The 18,578-nt window shown below is 42.0% G+C and overlaps 2 protein-coding genes across 7 annotated transcripts; one reads left to right on the top strand and one right to left on the bottom strand.

Annotated features, from left to right (window-relative positions):
• Positions 1-49: 49 nt before the first annotated feature.
• On the top strand, positions 50-8,800 carry LOC111979203 (ankyrin repeat domain-containing protein 13C). The gene is made up of 13 exons (XM_024009577.2): positions 50-880; positions 1,662-1,703; positions 2,375-2,479; positions 5,384-5,469; positions 5,904-5,949; positions 6,313-6,379; positions 6,518-6,662; positions 6,870-7,001; positions 7,292-7,453; positions 7,608-7,687; positions 7,883-7,981; positions 8,291-8,391; positions 8,528-8,800. The coding sequence occupies exons 1-13, from the start codon at positions 481-483 to the stop codon at positions 8,656-8,658; spliced, it is 1,596 nt and encodes a 531-aa protein (XP_023865345.1). The 5' UTR covers positions 50-480; the 3' UTR covers positions 8,659-8,800.
• A 2,001-nt stretch (positions 8,801-10,801) lies between these two features.
• Positions 10,802-17,529, bottom strand: LOC111979204 (serine/arginine-rich splicing factor 11). Of its 6 annotated transcripts, none has more exons than XM_024009579.2 (12): positions 17,229-17,529; positions 16,767-16,900; positions 14,140-14,297; positions 13,893-13,979; positions 13,702-13,751; positions 13,139-13,284; positions 12,942-13,020; positions 12,692-12,817; positions 12,437-12,526; positions 12,241-12,324; positions 11,759-11,930; positions 10,802-11,610 (listed from the first exon to the last, which is right to left on the bottom strand). In XM_024009579.2, exons 1-12 carry the CDS (start codon positions 17,348-17,350, stop codon positions 11,407-11,409), a joined length of 1,452 nt encoding a protein of 483 aa, XP_023865347.1. In that variant the 5' UTR covers positions 17,351-17,529; the 3' UTR covers positions 10,802-11,406. The 6 variants fall into 6 exon arrangements, with proteins under 6 accessions (XP_023865347.1, XP_023865348.1, XP_023865349.1 ...); XM_024009580.2 differs by having other exon boundaries at positions 11,771-11,930; XM_024009581.2 differs by having other exon boundaries at positions 14,182-14,297.
• Positions 17,530-18,578: the final 1,049 nt, after the last annotated feature.

The following is an 18,578-nucleotide window of genomic DNA, read 5'->3' as shown; positions in this document are numbered from 1 at the left end:
AATAGATGATGCACAACTAATTATCGCGATATCTAAGGGAACGTGGTCTGATGTTTGTCATTCTGGTGAGATACTAAACGGAAAATGGCAGATGGTCTTTTCACTCGGTAATCTTGTTTTCTAGCTAGTTAGTTAACCAAGGCAAGCAAACAACCGCACTGCAAGCTGCAACGGGCACATTTTTGAAAAAAGTGTTATCAAGGATGTAGCCGAAAAATTTGGTATTTCCATTCTTAATCGATTGTTACAATAGTGAGAGTATATTTTCCATCTGCATTGTTTTTACGTGTGTGTGTTGTTTCTGATGTTGTCAACACTGTACCTCTACCCACATCCATTCTATGCTAGCAAAACTGCTAACTAGGTTAGCTAAATACTAACTGTTAAGGTAGCAATTGCAGGTGTCGTTGGCAATTAGTCAACATCATTAATACAACATTTATTGTAGGTAGTCTGCTTGCTGGTTAGTTACGTTAAATCATGACCGGGGAAAAGATTCGCACGTTGCGGAAAGACCATAACAACAAGCCTAGTAAGGATGGGGATATAATGGAAACCTATGATGAATCTACAAATGGGACAATATCATCTCCAACCCCCAACGGTACCATCATCACGTACAAATCAAACAAGAACCATAACAAGACGGTGAAACCTTTGGTACTGCAGCAGCTGTCGAATATCAATGCAAACAATATCAATGGCAATCAATCAGTTGTCAGCATCATCGATGACAATAACAAGAACCCAATCCTTCTGACCAATGGCAATGAGAGCTTCCATTTGGAATTCCCTGTTCACGAATGTGTGTTCAAAGGAGATGTGCGTCGCTTGTCCTCACTCATTCGGACCCAGAACATCTCCCAGAAAGATGTACATGGTGAGTGCCTGGTAACCCTTACCCATTTATAGTCGCTAACTACCTTTAGCGCCTATTGATGATAGCTAGTATCTTCTGTCAGGGGGTGTTTTGATAAGGCCCGAACGCCCGTTAAAGCGGTTTTCATATCAGCAGGAAATAATTGTCAAAAGGTTAAATTACTACACACGTTTTTATAAGGGTAGTGTTCCCATACAGCCATATTTCCATTTTACAGCACATGTTTATGGAAGACATCGGCAGCCACTTGGGCTTCAGCTGTGTAGTATCCTCTGAACACCTGTGTGTGTGCATAACTGGGGAGGAAGTGTAGTTTGTCAACTGGAGACACAGCGTATGGATCTGTGCAACACTGCTACAGTATATGTGTATTTTTTTGTTTGAAAGATTATTTCTAGCTGATATGAAAGATAAAGGGCATATCAGCATATATTTTAAACTGTTTTGCAAGCAGTGATTATTGATGTTTCTAAATGTTAAAACACAGAGTCAGAATTGGAGTTAACATGCAGCAAACGTGGGAGATAACTGCTGAAAACCCTACGGATAAGAAGGGTTTTCAAAATCTAGGTAACCCAAACTTAGTACATGTAATTGATCTAGGAAATCACATAGCTAGGCTATCACTTCTACTTCTGGATCCATGAAATCTTACCTGACAATCATGTGACCAACATAGTCAGTGCTTGCTCACAACAAGTACATTGAATTACACAAACATTGTCCTTGTGCACCAGCTGTGACAAATGATCTCATAACAGTTATCTGTCTATCTTTCCAGGAAACACACCTCTTCACTTAGCTGTGATGATGGGCCACAAAGGTAAGGGCTTTGACTTTTGTCATCAAGAATGTCTGATATGGAGAATAATAGATACATAGGCAGGACAGAGACATGCAAACAGCCTTGTTTCCCATTGGGAACAGACTGACTAGTACATCTGTACTACTTACCTCTAAACATCACATATCACCAGAGTTTGACAGGATGTTTTACCTCATATTCTCATCTCTGGCCTAAATCTAAGTCCAGCCAGGGGTTTTGCCATTCCCATAACATAATCACCATGTTTTCCAGCTCTCCTTCAGTAAATTCTCCATATGGCTTTTTTTTCTGGGATAAAATTCCCTTTCTGTTCTGCCGTACTGAGCTTATCCTGGCTGACCTCTGCAGACTGCAGTGTGTTACATAGTCTAGGAGTCTCATAGCAGCATGGCAGCGGCTGGTCTCATGGGTGGGACAGGTCCACAGGATCCCTTAATCCCATTGATTAGTCTGACTCAAATGCAAAGCAGCATCTCTCTTATGTGAAGGTCATAGACAGTAAATTAACTGTCAAAATGTAATATACTGGTAACATAATTAACTATGATAATGAGAATCCACTGTCCAAGTACAAAGGCCATGGACACAGGTAGTAGGSTTAGCCAAAAACAATTAATCTAAAAGTAGCTTGATGTTTGTTAAATTCTTTGGGGGTTTTTGTGCTACAGAGTGTGCCCTCTTGCTCCTGGCCCATAATGCCCCTGTGAAGGTGAAGAATGCACAGGGCTGGAGCCCCCTGGCAGAGGCCATCAGCTATGGAGACCGGCAGATGAGTAAGAATATGGGCTATTTTATATCCTTTTTTGTACCCGGGACCGGAAAGCTATTATTTTATATTATAGATACTGCATCATTGAACAGTGATGTTCCATCCCTGAGTTTTCTTTACATATATTTTAGTTTATCCTGTATTTAAGTCTACACATTTACACTCAGGTTCTCTCAGTTCACGGTCCTCCCTCCCTCTATTTGTTTTGTATTTGTTTGACGCTGTCCTAATTGGATCCTTCCTGGGCTGTCCGGCTGTAGACTAACTGATTGCTCTCTGATGCTGATGAGAGGTTGGGTTGTAGGTTGTCCTAGCCAGCCAAAGCCATGCAGGGGATTTTCTCTGAGCGCTCTATCCACAGCCATACGGCCTGGAACCCAGCCTGGCCAGGGGCTTAGTGTGACTGCGAGGGCACTGAGCAGCTTTACAGCTGGCTGGCTTCCTCTCTGTCTGTTCACATTTAATGCCCCATCCTAATGCTTTAACACAGCACTGTAAACTAAAGGCCTCAATATATGTTTTATGTGTATTGATTATTTGAATGTTTGTAAGGAATGCCAGTTAAGTGGAGTGTCCTTTTTGAAATGGTGGGAGTAGTGGAGAGAGGATTGAATCCAATGCCATGTTTTCCCCATGGGCTTTACTAGCATACTGTTTTTTTCTGTTTAATGCCGTGTTGGCAAAAAAATCATAACCTGCATAATATCAAATAAAAATAGGCTAGTTCATCAAAAATTCCATGTGAGTAATTGTTAAGGTTAGGCAAATCATTTTACTAAAATAATATCCAAAGATACTGATAATGTATACTGAACAAAAATATAAATGCAATATGCAACATTTAAAATGATTTTACAGCGTTACAGTTAATATAAGGAAATCAGTCAATTGAAATAAATAATTAAGGCCCTAAACTATGGATTTCACATGACTGGGCAGAGGCGCAGCCATGGGAGGGCATAGGCCAACCCACTTGGGAGCCAGGCCCAGCCAATCAGAATGAGTTTTGTTCCACAAAAGGGCTTTATTACAGACAAATACTCATCAGTTTCATCAGCTGTCATCAGTTTCATCAGCTGTCATCAGCTTCCCGCAGGTGAAGAAGCTAAATGTGGAGGTCCTGGGCTGGCGTGGTTACACGTGGTCTGCGGTTGTGAGGCCAGTTGGACGTACTGCCAAATTCTCTAAAACAACATTGGAGGCGGTTTATGGTGGAGAAAATAACATAAAACTCTCTGGCAACAGCGCATTCCTGGTGTCAGCATGCCAATTGCACGCTCCCTCAAAACGTGAGACATCTGTGGCATTGTGTTGTGAAAAACTGCACATTTTAAAGTGCCATTTTATTGTCTTCAGCACAATGTGCACCTGTGTAATGATCATGCTGTTTAATCAGCTTCTTGGTATACCAAACCTGTCAGGTGGATGGATTATCTTGGCAAAGGAGAAACGGGGATGTCAACTAATTTGTGCACACAATTTGAGAGAAATGTGTTTCTTTATGTATGGACCATTTCTGGGATCTTGTATTTCGGCTCATGAAACATGGGACCAACACTTTACATGTTGTGTTTTATATTTTTGTTCAGTATGCAAATCTTTATTTCCCTCCTATTAAATTCCCTGTTATATGTTGAGCGGGTTAGCGCTATGACCCTGTCACCCCAGCATGTATTAGTATGCAGCTCCAGTCCTGCAGTAGGGATGATTTGGCAGACGGGGGACACAGAGGTCAGGCATGGGAAGGGCAGATCTCAGTGAGGGGTGTGGGGGGCAGGGATCAGAGGAAAGGACAGCATGGCTCTAGCCACACAGTACAGCAAGGACACGCAAAGGCAGCCAAACTCTGGCCAGTGACTGGGGCAGTACTAGTAGTGGTAAAATGAAAATAATGCAGCGTATACTAGGGCAGTGCTAGGGGCTACAATAAAATGTGTACTGTTGGGGGCACTCGAGGACTGGAGTTGGGAACCACTGTACTAGGGCTTATTATTGAGAGAGATACAGAGAGGGAGGCCTACGGCGAGAAGAGAAAGAAAGTAATCTCGTATAGATGGAGCCTTGATTTTTTTCCCCCCCTCCTTTTTCAATTGCATAAGATCAGATAATGTCATAGTAACTAGGCTTTCATCTCTCACACACACACGCACTGCGACAGCAGCTCACTCTAGGTGTCCATATCCACCATGCAACACTGCTCTGCCCCTGCAGCGAGTGCTTGCTTTGTCAGCACTTCCTCACACTCAAAATCCCCATTCTAATGTTTCTCACTGGTCAAGATTACTGGATAGAAGATCACCCCAATTATAATTCATTGCAAGATAGCACACACTTATGACTTGTGAGTTTTTGGACAGATTGCTAAGTGGGGTTATATAACTGAGGTTCAGCCTGTATTTAATTGCATATTAGAACGAGCAGTGTGTAAGGTGACTCATATCATGCGCAGCCTCCCCTGAATACTCTACTGCACCAACAATCCACTGTCCAGATTGCTGGCTGCGTCAGTGTTGAGCATTCATGTCTTGTAACAGTCACACACGTGTGTTTCATTATGACATGCAGCGACGTGACACGCTTTGGAGAGAAGACCTGGGGTCACCTTACCGCTCACTTACACTGTCGGTGTCAGAGTAGTATCATCCTAAACCCCATCGGATTACTGTTACAGTATATCACTTGGTTGAATGATTTATCGCTCATGACTTTCACTGTCATTCAAGTGTGGGTTTGCTAAGTTCACTTTTCACTTTAGTGAAAGTTGCTTTTTGAAAGATCATGTGCCTTTGTAATCCCTTCTGCTGTGTGTGTAGAAACATACACATATAGAATGTCTAGGGCTATGGAATATATTGTCTCTCTTGTGTGGTGTTGTGCTTTGTTTATCTCCCTCCTCTCCCCTCCTCAGTTACGGCTCTACTGCGGAAGCTGAAGCAGCAGTCCAGAGAGAGTGTGGAGGACAAGAGGCCCAAGCTGCTAAGAGCACTGAAAGAGGTGAGGTTCTGACAGCCGACTAGACTAGGGACTACTACAGTGTCTGGTTAGAAATAGGATCTTTGCACTCTATATACATATGTCAAATACTTGACCTGCACTTGATTTAGTTTGCCCGGTACAGTGGAATAAATGGAATAGTCCCAAAAGTATTTGGACGGATTTTATATGCATTTGAGGCAGGTCTGGTCCACTCCATACCGAGTTTCGGTTTACAACCACTATCTTGCTATACCTTTACCCCTTTTCTCCAACATTAGCATCTGTCCAATGTAACAGCCCCTACCGCTCACCAAAACACAATCTTTCCCTTATTAAAATGCTCTGACATGTTATGCCTCCAGCTATAAAGAAAAAGTATTGATCGATTTTGTTTGGTGTTTTGTGGCTTGCATGACAAGATAATAATGTACCACTTTCTTTTTTTTTCATAGCTTGGGGACTTCTACTTGGAGCTTCACTGGGACTTTCAAAGTTGGGGTGAGTCGACTCTACATCATATTGCAATATGTTAAAATAAGCTACAGCGATGGGCCAACATCTCCTTTCACACGCTCTGTCTCCGTTCATTGTTATTCTGGGTGGAGGACACCTTAGCCAAGTCGTTTCATTCTCCAATCTAATTAGTGTTCTGTTCCCATTCTATCCTGGCTGTTAGTGTGATGTTAATTGCTCAGTGGGTTTGGGGCTCTCTGTCTCTTGGCTCAGGGATTCAGTGCCTAGCCACGGCCGTGTTCATTTATATGCCACGTAATGATACCACGTATTATCTCTTCAGTTTCTTAGTTAATCTTATGAATCAAATGCTGTCGATCATTACTTTCTCTTTCTCCCGTCTCATAGTGCCCTTGCTCTCCCGGATTCTGCCATCTGATAACTGCAAGATCTACAAGCAGGGGATCAACATCAGGTAAGGCATCAAATACACGTCTGACACAGACGCCAGCTATACTCCTCACAGTTGTGAGGAGTATAGCTGGCGTCTGTAACCACTCACCTTCCAGAGTTAACCCTGTACACTCTTTCTCTCCCCTCTCTCCGCTGACAGACTGGACACCACTCTGGTAGACTTCACAGATATGAAGTGTCAGAGAGGAGACCTCAGCTTCATCTTCAACGGAGATGCTCCGCCTGCCAAGTCCTTCTATGTTCTGGACAATGAGCAGAAGGTGTACCAGCGTATACACCACGAGGTGAGCTATCTGGTCTACATTTAACATCACCGTCCTCCAAGCCAACCGATCTTACAGAAATGCTTGTATTGCAAATGCTTGTATTGACTGAAAGCTCTGCAGGGTGTCACAGTAAAATTAACATTTCCACGGATTCAATATTGTGCACAAGTCATGTCACCATCCAGCGTGATCCTATCTGGCTGACTGCCTGTTGTGTCCCTGCAGGAGTCTGAGATGGAGACTGAGGAGGAGGTGGACATCCTGATGAGCAGTGACGTCTATTCTGCCACCCTGTCCACCAAGTCCATCACCTTCTCCCGCAGTCAGATAGGCTGGCTCTTCAGGGAGGACAAGACGGTAAGCACCCCTCCCCGTCCTGGGTCCGGTTCAGAAGGGGGCAAAATGTTTTGAAATGGGGATCTACCTAGAGTTGTCCAATTAGAACACAGATTTCTTTGACCGGTTGCAAAACATTTTCTCACGGCGTGTCGTTCTGAATACGACCCTGTGGTCAAACCAGGCCAGTCACTGGAATATAAAGCTTATAATACAATGGGTCTCATAATCTGTGTACTGTATGGGGAATAGGGTGCCATAACTCAGCCACCAGTGTGTATTATACATCTGGCTTGTGTCTGTCCCTGAAGGAGAGGGTTGGTAACTTCCTGGCAGACTTTTACTCTGTGAACGGCCTGGTGCTGGAGTCCAGGAAGCGCCGGGAGCACCTGAGTGAGGAGGACATCCTGAGGAACAAGGCCATTGTGGAGAGCCTGAGCAAAGGAGGGAACCTGGTGGAGCAGAACTATGAGGTGAGGGAGGATGAGGGATGGAAGGGAGGCACTAGGATGAGGGAGGCTTTGGGCCTTAAGTCTCTTCTTCAGTGGTGATTGGGGTGTGGTGCACATTAGATGGATATAAAAGTAAGCCTACATGTGATCCTCTCCCTTGCGGTCTTTCCCTCAGCCTCAGAGAAGGCTGTCCCTCTTGGCTCCAGGTCCTAACACTATCTCCTGGGAGGAGTACATCTCTGCAGAGCACGGAAAGTAAGCCCTGCATTATTCCTTTTAAGAAAGGTCACAGATGACACTACTGTCCGGAGGAATTTCAAGCCACTGTGTTTATTATTGAGTTATTGACAAGTCGGTGCATTGAAGATCATTACTAGCAGTGGCTTACTGTTAAACCTCCAAATGTATACGCCAATGATGCTGACTTAGCCAGTGTGTGTTCATCCTTAGGGCACCTCATCTTGGGAGAGAGCTTGTGTGTAAGGAGAGCAAGAAGAACTTCAAAGCGAACGTAGCCATGAGCCAGGACTTCCCTTTGGGCATTGAGTCGTGAGTAGAATCCTTCCTCTTATTGGCTAATAGTCTCTGGTCAGTCTCATCACTGACTGCAGTGCTATTGGAAACGTCCATGTATTGATCACTGTTGTGCACACAGGTTCTAGTTCAATATATATTAGGCTGTTGCAGATTCGTGTCTAGCTAATGCTTTTCAAAGAACTCTTTTTTTAAATTCTTTTTTTATTACTTATTGGTTTTATTGTTTAAATGGGACCTCATCAAAGAATGTACTGTAAGAACATTTCTGATTTAACCCCGACCCTAATGATTTAGCTTTCCCCCTTTTTTTCGGTCTTCCAGGTTACTGAACGTGTTGGAGGTCATAGCCCCATTTAAGCACTTCAACAAACTCAGAGAATTCGTTCAATTGAAGCTTCCTCCTGGGTTCCCAGTCAAGCTTGGTATGCATCTACTGTACATTGTGTGGCCACATGGACAATTTTATTTTACAGTTAAAAAAAAGTGAAATATTGTGAAATAATGAAGAAATTGACATATTAAACGCTCTAAATAACCCCTCCTATTTCTGTGTGCCAGACATCCCTGTGTTCCCCACTATCACAGCTACGGTCACCTTCCAGGAGTTCCGCTATGATGACTTTGAGGAGTCCATCTTCTCCATCCCAGCGGACTACAAGGAGGATCCCAGTCGCTTCCCTGACCTCTGACCTGGTTGTCGTAGCAACCAGAGGTTTCCCCGGCCCCGCCCATTCGGAAACTGACAGAGAAACGAACTCTGCCTACCTACACTATTAAAAGGAAAAGAACCAACTAAAGACAGTTGAGATTAAATAAAAGGATGCCAATGTATTATTTGATATCTGTCTGTGTATTCTGATGAAAAAGGGGAATTATCTCTTGGCCCTGAGTTTTTTTCATTTTGTAGATATTTCCTTATAGCAAACAAGAATCAACAATTTTCAGCTGTGTAGCAACAACAGCACAAGGTCAAACTCCAGAAGAGAAGAATTGAGGGGATGAGGAGTTTGAAAAAATATTTGATGTCATCTCCGTAACAGCTTATTGTTCACCGACTACGTGATCACTGCTTTGTACTGCAAACCAGCTTCTGTGAAACGTTATGGAGTTGGCTTCATCTGTGACATCTTAAGCGTGCACTTCTCCAGGTTTAGCACTCACTGCACCCAGTTTATCTAGCGTCTGCCCTTTGGGGACTGCCCCTTTTTCAACATATTTAAGTACCCTTGGACATTCATTGCCTGTAAATGACTATGGTATAAATGAAGTGTTAGAAATATAAAGATGTCATAACTGAACTGAGAAAATGATGTACCAAATGTACTGTACGTGTGTGTCAAAGGAGCAACACTGTGTAGCAATACATTTCCAGTACATAAGAATGTTTTTTTAAACCAGCTGGGAGAAAGTATGGTGTAAAACTGCATTCTTACAAAGATATCAACACCCAAGCCTTTTCTCTCTAGTGCAGGTTAGCTCATCTATCTTACCTCCTGGCTATCACTGTCTGTTTCAAGTGACTGTGAATTTAATCTGTTTTGTGTGCGAGAGAGGACTTTAAAGGGTTGTGTGTGTGTGAGATTGTGTGTGAGCGAACCCAGATGGGGTATCAGGAAAGCTGTTCTAGTTTGATACTGCACTGACATTAAGTATATTTAATTGCATGCTACGTTGACCCAATTGGATTACTTGTATACTCTTGAGCGTATATTTCCTACACTTGTTATACCTGCTACCATCTCCCTATCCTTTCTGATTATTCAGGAAGACTAACTTCTACCGTATAAATATTGTAATCACACTAAAACCCTTTGGTCAAATGTACTTAGGTGGTTTAAGCATTAACTGCAACTTTCATTGAGTGTATACCTGTCTGTATTACTTTAGACTTTTCTGTACAATTTCATTACATTTCAATGAGCTTACAGTTGGACGGTATAAGCTCATTAAAATGTAAGATCCATATGGTTTTTGAAATCAGATGTGTATCTGGCTTCGGGCCTACTGGTATTTCTAAATGTATTGCAGCTTTCCAACTTCCCATCCCTTTAAATAAAGCACCAGCACCATCACTTCTCAGCACTGTCTGTTTCTTTGTATTTTATTCAGTGGTATTTTAATTGTAGTCTCCAACAGACTGTAGCTAGGTCTCTGAATCCATGGAGTCAAGCCTCCAAGACATTGGCCATAATCCAATGGGAGTGTAATTTGGATTCAATCAGATCAGTGTTAACCCCCGGTAGCATACATATGTATACCTCAATGCTTTTGTCGGCGGTGTAACTACATTGGAGCTGTCAAATTGGTGAATGGGTGGTCTTGTGGTCATTGTCACGAAACCACACCCATCCTTATACCCTACCCATGTTACAAGTTAATGAGAAAGTGTAGGCTATATACCGTGAATGCAGTCTCCACTAACACGGCACCATTGCCTTTAAATCACACTGAACGTCCACGATACGGATTGAATAGAAACCCTGGCCTAATTCTCTATTGATCAACCATACTATTCAGGCCTCAGATAGCTCAGCATTTGATACTGGGTCATACAAGGGCCCATGTTAAAACTTTGCCCTAAACCTAAAATGAGCACCTGAAGTTTAAAACAAAATAAATCAAATCTTTCCCCAGGGTTTTATTGTATATAAAAAGTCACTGATAAAACAATACAAACTTCTAAGAATTACAACGAGCATCAGATCTACTGGGTATTGTGAATAGGTGCGAGATATAAGGACAGGTTATTATAGCGCCACAAGACTCAGTATAAGTATACATCTTCCGTATAATAACGGATGGGATATAAACACAATATACCACGTATAGGAGTGACAGAGAATAGATGGTGAATTTATTGAGGCGACTTCAGTACAGAAGCTCAATAATAAAAAGCTAAGCCCACAGCGCTGTTCTATGTAGCAGCCATGTTGTCTGATGAAAATGGACATACAGTGAACTTCTCAAGCAGTGTAACTGGCTGCTTCTGCTCCTAGCAATGTGTAGAAACTAGAGTTAAACAACAAAAAATACACAAATGCCATTATCATCATCATCATCATCATCATGTAAGCCCTATGCTTAAAAAAAGAAAATCAAGTTGCACACTTTGCCAAATAGTATCCACTTTCAAATTACAGCAATAAAACTTTCAACCAACCACACCCTTTTCACATTTTCACCATCAAAATAGGACCAAATAATTATAATACATACAGAAAATTATGACAAAACAGAAAATTCTTTCGGTTCATCTTCTACTTGATCTAGTTTGTCTAGTCTATCCAAAAGGAAAACTAACAATTCAACTGAGATAAAGGATCGAGTTGAGTTGAATGAAGCCCGAATACAGTAAGCTCGGTGGGGCATGGAGGTTTTGGTACAATGGAGGGTTGGGTACATAGAGGTCTATACATCCGTCTCTATTATTGGGTGACTCAATCACTGACATCCATGTCGTCCTCTTCACGGTGGTCGTCTCCGTTGACTTTGGAAAGCCCAGTACCATTACCTTCCACTGAGTGAGGAGACTGGGCTCCGGAGTCCTGGTCGGAATCTTTCTTGTCCAGCCTCTCCCTCTCCTTCTCACTGTCGTAGCCCTGCTCTTCCTCATCATAGTCTCTGGTAACCTGCAAAGACGCCTAAGGAAATTTGAAATGACCAAGTTTAATATTTCAGACGCTCATTTCATATCACTTGTTATTCTTTCATATACAGCGAGGAAACGCTAGATCTCTAACAGAGGTCAAAATACAGAAGGAAGAAATAAAATTAACATGGACATCCTACATTGGTGCTGACCTTTACATCTCCTTTCTCCCCATCAGTTTTCTCCCTTTCCTTTTCTTTGTCTTTACTCCTTTCTTTCTTTTCCTTCCTTTCATCCCGACTGCGGTCTTTATCGCTCCTGCGCTCACGGTCCTTCTCTCTTTCCTTGTCCCTCTTCTTCTCCTTCTTATGTCTGTAGGGAGAGGAGAGTTAAAAGCTTAAGGAACAAAGTCTCCAAATCCAAAGAGAAGTGTAGTAGTTGACTGTCTAAAATGGCTTATTTCCAGGTTGATTTAAAAAACCTTGAAATTTGAATCTAAATACATTTTTGAGTGAGTGTTCTGAGGGCATTTACAGTTACACTTTGTATACCAAAATGTCCCATCATTTTCAGTCTCAAAATAGCAATAAAATACCACTGGCAGCATATTGAAAATGTGTTCACTAAGGAAATTCTCTTGTTCTATGAGAATCATGAGAATCGAGATCCCCAAAACACCAACCTTCTAGGAGAGGGAGTCCTGGAGACTTTCCTCTTGGGGGATTTCTTAGGAGATCGGCTGGCACTGCGACTCCTTCTCCGCCTTCTATACCCAACAGCATGAAAAAAAATGTAGTAAATATCTGACCAATCAACAACATGTTGGGACAGCATGGTGAAACAGAGCCACAACTCTGACCAATGAAAGCTGCACTAACCGATCGATACTGCGAGACCTCCTGGCAGTACTGTAGCTTTTCGGAGGTGTTTTGGAGCGCTTTTTATCCCGCTCCTCTTTCTTCCTATCCCTGTGGATCGGAGACAAGTTAATTACATCTGATCAACATTTCTTATTGTATATTGGGATTAGAGTTGTGATAAGGAGGTAGACAGTAATCGCAGGGCTGTCTCAGAAGTTCAGATTGTGCAGTTTGAGGATTAAGAATGGGTCAAGTCTGTGCTCTGTGGCTCACCTGGATTTGCTTGGTGATGGTCTGCTCCTGTCTTTGGAGTGGGACCTCCCACTCCTCCTTCGGGGGCTCTTGGAGCGTCTCCTGTTCCTGGAGTGCGAGCGTCGCCTTGACCTGCTCTTTGAACGCCTGCAGATCACACAAACACAACATTAGTCGCTGCCCTCAATATGAAAACAAACAAAAAAACATACTACCTTTATTTTTTAACAAAATCCAAATTATTTGTCAGGAGAATAGAGTTTGTGTTCACCTGTGTCTGGAGCGAGAACGGGACCTTCTGCGTCTAGACCTGGACCTGGAACGCGAGTGCTTCCTCTTGCTCTCCTTGTCTGCATAAACAAAACATTAAGTTACTTTGGTAGAGCAAATAACAGCTTATAGCTAGGGCTACCAGTAATTTATCAGACATAATATATCCTTTGGAGATGCAATGCTTGGGCTACTCACTCCCAGGCTCGATGGCAGCAGAGATGAGTGACTGGGCCTCTCTGACCCTCTTCATGGCCTCTTCTATCTCTTTGTTGGAGGAGTCTGCCTTCAGGCCCGGATTCATGTTTATGTTCATGTTCATCCCTACACCCATGTGGTTCATTCTGAAGAAGAGGACATTATTTAGTGGTGATTATAAACCGGGTAGTTTGGGTCCAAGATGCTGATAGGCTGAAACAGCATTCCAGGCGTGTGTATATCAGACCATATACTAAGGGTATGACACAAAACGACTTGTTTACTGTCATACTTATGTTGGCAAACGGTTTACAAAGCAATAAGGTACCTCGGGTTTGTGGTATGAGGAGGTGTGGTATAAAGCCAATATACATCTGCTAAGCGCTGTATCTAGGCCCTCCGTGCACAAGAACAGCCCGTAGGCGTGGTATATTGGCTATATAACACACCTCCGCAGGCCTTATTGCTTAATTAGAACACACTGGAGGGCCATCCAACAAATGAACAGCTCATAGGTGTTTCATGTCTTGTAATGGACATTTTCTAGAGGCATGATGACTTACTTTGGATCCACCTGCGACATAAACTTCAGAAGCTGGTCAGTGGGAAATGACTGTTGGGGAAGAAGAGTGAAGAAAAGTGTGAAATATATAATATACAAGTTAGAGATCTGATATCCTTTAAACATTTCCCTTCGACACCAGCAGTTGTGTGCGCACACAAAAATATCACCAGATTTCAAGTCAACACTCACCTGGGGGTTCATATTCATATTGGGGTTTGAAAACCCGAACGCTGCCATCGCTTCCATGGAGGGACCGCCGAAAGGATTGCCACCCATCTAAAAAAAAACAACAGCACATCATTAACCCTTTCATTGTCTATATATACACAAGCGGACTATTATCAAGTCATTAAGACAGATGTTTAATTTGAATAACTTAAGGACCACAGAATTAAATAGAACAATTAAACATTGTATCTCTGTGCTGAGAACCCACCTGTGGATAGGACATGGGGTTTGGTGTTGGGAGAAGTCCTACCTGTGGATTAGACATGGGGTTTGGTGTTGGAAGGAGACCTCCTCCGGGCAGAATCCCTGCAACAGCATTTGCTGGCGCCAGCAGTGACAAAGCTTTAGCCTCCTCCGGGATAACGCCTACAGAAAAACCAAACAGGCATTAGGGGAAGAAGAGAACATCAACGTCTAGACTCTACTAAAAAGGAGAGGCATTTTGAAAAACAAAAAAAACAGATGACTTGATCAAATATTCTTCAAAAACATTTGTAAAGGTTTCAATACTGTTACCTTTGATAGCTGCTAGATTTGAGAAGGCTTGTTCCCTTTATTATTTTAATCAGTGTAGATTGAAAAATAACTAAGATTGGGAAAATAGTATATCACAATACACACTACTCCAGTGAACACTGCCAAGATTGTATCACCTGAACGTGTTTTTTAAGTCATGAACCAAACGTTAGCTAGCACAGCGGCTTCTCCAGTGGGGTGTGCTCTCAATTTTCATTTAGATTGAACAAGCGACTCACGTTGGCGGCTTCACTACTAAGGAGCACACAGAGAAAAATCGAGATACACAAAACAAAAAGAATTTCAGAGAGTTGGAGGTCAACAGTGATTACTGACATTTTCTACTACTTACCAGCAATACAGTAATAAGTAGAAAAAAAACCCAGCTAGCATTCACATTTTGGGTAGGTGATATCTACGCTCCCAAGAACCTTACCTGTCACTGCATTAAATATGCAACAAATGAACCAATGCCTTTTGTTTAAGTGTAAAATCATCTTGGCAATATTAGATTAGCTTGTTCGCCTAACATAGTGATCAGAAAAAGAAAAAAAACTATGGTTTCAGATCTCAATGTTGCCATTGCTACCTAAAAAAAGAAAACATACAATATCTTAATCAAGATACAATAGCAAAATTAACATTTTTTTTTTACAGAAGACACACAAACACACACACTCACAAACAACATTTAAAAAGGGCACATGGGGGAGAGAATTTAGCTGCAGGAGACAAAACGGTTGGGTGGTATTTTCAGCGGGGCCTGGTATACAGGACTGGCTGAGCCAGGAAAAAGAACTGTAAAACACAACAACAAAAAAGAAAGACCACTGTTAAAGAGAGAGCACTGAACCAGTTGCCATTGCCATGTGGGGTGGATATCTAAGACAATTAACAACTAGATACAGTCAGGAACCTTAAAGTACAGCATCACTGGTCAACATCGAAAACACACAGACTAGCTATTTTAATCCGCCAATTTCAGGGACAGAGTGGTGAGTGAGTGCATATAATTTCTTMCTATATTTAAATTGGATACTATTGGCCACCCAATTCCCCAAACCAGGAAGTGCCTTAACGCTAAAGGTGAAAAAAGTATGAAATGCAGGTATACCAATATCTGTGTTATTGAGAAGTGTATAGTTTACTGTTCTGTTACTCTGCTATGGTTTACTTCTTACCACTTGGATCCAATGAGAAAACCAGATTGGACATTATACAGGTCAGATTATTAACACACCTGTTTTGATAAATATGTACTTGTGAGCAGTCAAGTAATATTTGTGTAATACATGTGATATGCATTATAGTATTAACAGTAATATCTATGCTACTGCATTCAATTTAAACTAAAATACCCTAAAGAAGAGAAAATGAGAGATAAAGAGAGAAGAAAGGACACAGGAAAAAAGAGAAAGAGAAGGGTCTGGGGGGGCTGCTTGAACGCTTGCTGGCCTTTTGTAAATGCCTACAATCCCCTGTTGGCAGGCAGAGGACCACTTTCAGCCATCAAGGAGGGGGCTCTGCATTTGCCTTCTCCACTACAACAAATCACACACACAAATAACAGAGAGAAGTTTAATAGAGGATAGTCCAATATGGGGGAGAAAATAAAAAGCATGGTTAAGTTTTTATACACATGTAAGTTCATCTCTGCTTTCTTTTGAGGWGAAACGTCTGTCTGCCCATGGGTCTGGGCTTGTTCAGCCCTCTCAGTCGGAGCAAGTCCCAGTCCCTAAAGCAGACCTTGGTATACTGTGCTTACTGGTGGAGGAGGACAAAGAATTGGCTCTGGAGACTACTACAGACTACTCAAGGGCATCTGTGTTTAGTGTCTACCAAGTCCAACGCATCATGGATGACATTATGACCTTACAGTGTGGCAGCAACTTTATATAAGACATAATATGTGTATGGTTATAGGTTTGGTCTTTAGTTCCACAGTATACCAAGGGTCTGGGTTGTGAGAGCTGGTGTAGACACCTCTCTCATTGCAATTAGCAGAGGGATCGTACAAGATAGGACAGGAAGAGTGGCATGACATCATTGATCACAGAATCAGATAGGCTTGTCAGATCAAAAATGGATACTATTCAATTCAATGGGGTTCATTGGCATGGGAAACATATGTTTACATTGCTAAAGCAAGTGAAACTGATATAATCTGAAATAGTTAGGATACATACTTAACAGTGGCTCAAACCACAGGCTCATAGAACTCCATCCTGAAATCAATGGGGCCGTCAGGCGTCACTCTCCCATCACTACATCATACAATCAAGGATCATTCATACAGAAAGGGAAGAACAAAGCACCAACCTTCGGCAAAAGGGACGACGATCAGCGCCCTGTCCACGAAGACTGTGTTGGTCAGATGTTGAGACACCCCCACGGACTCCGACTCTTGGAACTTCACAAAACACACACGCGACGTCACTGGCAGAGGCGATTCACTGCAATAAAAAACGTTTTTGTAGTTAACTAACGTCAGTTAGTCCGCTAGCGACACCATAGTAGATTGTATATAGCAAAACATCCCCGAAGTAGCTAAGCAACCTAAGCTAAGCAACCTATTGTTACCCAACTATAGTAGTTAATGATTCGCCTTCTTAGGTTTCGGGGACGGCCAGAGATGGGGCCTCCTGATGCTAACGTTAGCATCGTTAATAATAATACTACATTTAAATCAATCAAATCACAAAGTGGTAGGAAGTGATTAACTAAATAAACAATAACTGTATATAGTTAGCGACAACCGTTCAACAAATATGAGCTACTTACTCTGGTGGAAACAATTTTAGTTCTTGAATGGTTCCAAGAAACCCGAACAGCATTCGCATCTGCTCGGATGTTGTGCTTGGCGACACGTTTGTCACCTGCACTACGTTCGTGGTACAATTCATTTTTTCACAAAATAGTCTAAACAAATATATATATAAACAATTACCTCTCTATTTCAGAAGTATTATTCTATAAATATAGCCAATTAGTTGCTATCCACGTCGAAGGCGTTTTATAAACTCAAATAGAGATCTAGATTCGTTTCGCCGCCATGTTGTTTAGCTTGAATACACAAAACAGCGCATGCGCAGTGTGAAAGTCCTGCGGTAATGTGGCTAGTGGTGATGTGTGCCAGTAGAGGTCGCTCTCTCCCAGAGATCAAATGTGAAATTTCTCACGTTTCGGTGGCATGTAATAAACAGGGAATTTGATTTCTAGGCTAATTGAAATAGATGGTGCAACTCAGGCCAAGAGATATTTTATGTTCAGATGGTAATCATAATGAAAACAGACATGGACTCTTTGAATATGCTTTCACAAAAGTGAAACAAACAAGCAAGAGCAATTGTTACTCCTCTGTCTGGTCCTCACTGTTTTGCACCATGTCTCTCAGCTCCTTCAGCTCAGTCCAAATCTCAGGGGTGGTGGTATTCTGGCCTATCGTCTGTTTGTCATTCATTTTTGGAGGTAATTTGTATCTGACGCTGTAAAGGGCTGTGGGAGTACACAACCTGTTATTCGGTTGAAGGTCCCTCTTTATCTCCAAAAAGTGTGTAAATGTTTTGGGTTATGTCACTTGACCTCAACCAAAGAAGTATGTGTGCATTTAGTGTGTTTTCAGTCTGTACTGTGTGTTGTTTGTGAATACACTCTATTACCTTCATATCTAATTAAGTCTCACACACTCCTGAGCAAACACAGACACAGACATTAGTTGTAGTCCAGTCTGGTCTGATCCAGTCCTGGGCACTGACTGATTAGGTAGCCTACAGGTGGAGAAGTGGAGTATGCCACTAAAATACTAATTAAACTAAAGATAGTTATTGAGCTTATTCCAAAATGACACTAAATAACTACACGATTGCTGTAAAACACTATGACAGGGGGAGAGTAGTTTGATAGTCATGAGGTGAAAACTGAGCTGCACTTCCTAACCCGTATTTCCCTCAGATTACACAGACTCACAAAGAATTCCAAAACAAATCCAATGTCGATAAACTCACATATCTATTGGGTGAAATATGTGTGCAACCACAGCAGAAAGAAGAACAAACACCATTGTAAATACAAACCTATATTTATGTTTATTTAATTTCCCATTTGTACTTTAACTATTTGCACATCATTACA

This window comes from Salvelinus sp. IW2-2015, linkage group LG19 (assembly GCF_002910315.2).
Source record: "Salvelinus sp. IW2-2015 linkage group LG19, ASM291031v2, whole genome shotgun sequence".
Lineage (NCBI taxonomy): Eukaryota > Metazoa > Chordata > Actinopteri > Salmoniformes > Salmonidae > Salvelinus > Salvelinus sp. IW2-2015.
Note: the sequence above shows the minus strand (reverse complement) of the source record. Positions and strands in the feature narration are given on the sequence as shown.

Excerpts from the sequence above, each read along its gene's own strand:
- LOC111979203 (XM_024009577.2), top strand. The coding sequence starts at position 481 with ATGACCGGGGAAAAGATTCGCACGTTGCGGAAAGACCATAACAACAAG. Across the intron at positions 2,480-5,383 it reads CTATGGAGACCGGCAGATGA|TTACGGCTCTACTGCGGAAG; the intron begins GTAAGAATATGG and ends TCCCCTCCTCAG. Across the intron at positions 7,454-7,607 it reads TGGTGGAGCAGAACTATGAG|CCTCAGAGAAGGCTGTCCCT; the intron begins GTGAGGGAGGAT and ends TCTTTCCCTCAG.
- LOC111979204 (XM_024009579.2), bottom strand. The coding sequence starts at position 17,350 with ATGAATTGTACCACGAACGTAGTGCAGGTGACAAACGTGTCGCCAAGC. Across the intron at positions 13,021-13,138 it reads TGCTGCCATCGAGCCTGGGA|ACAAGGAGAGCAAGAGGAAG; the intron begins GTGAGTAGCCCA and ends TTGTTTATGCAG. Across the intron at positions 12,818-12,941 it reads CGTTCTCGCTCCAGACACAG|GCGTTCAAAGAGCAGGTCAA; the intron begins GTGAACACAAAC and ends TGTGATCTGCAG.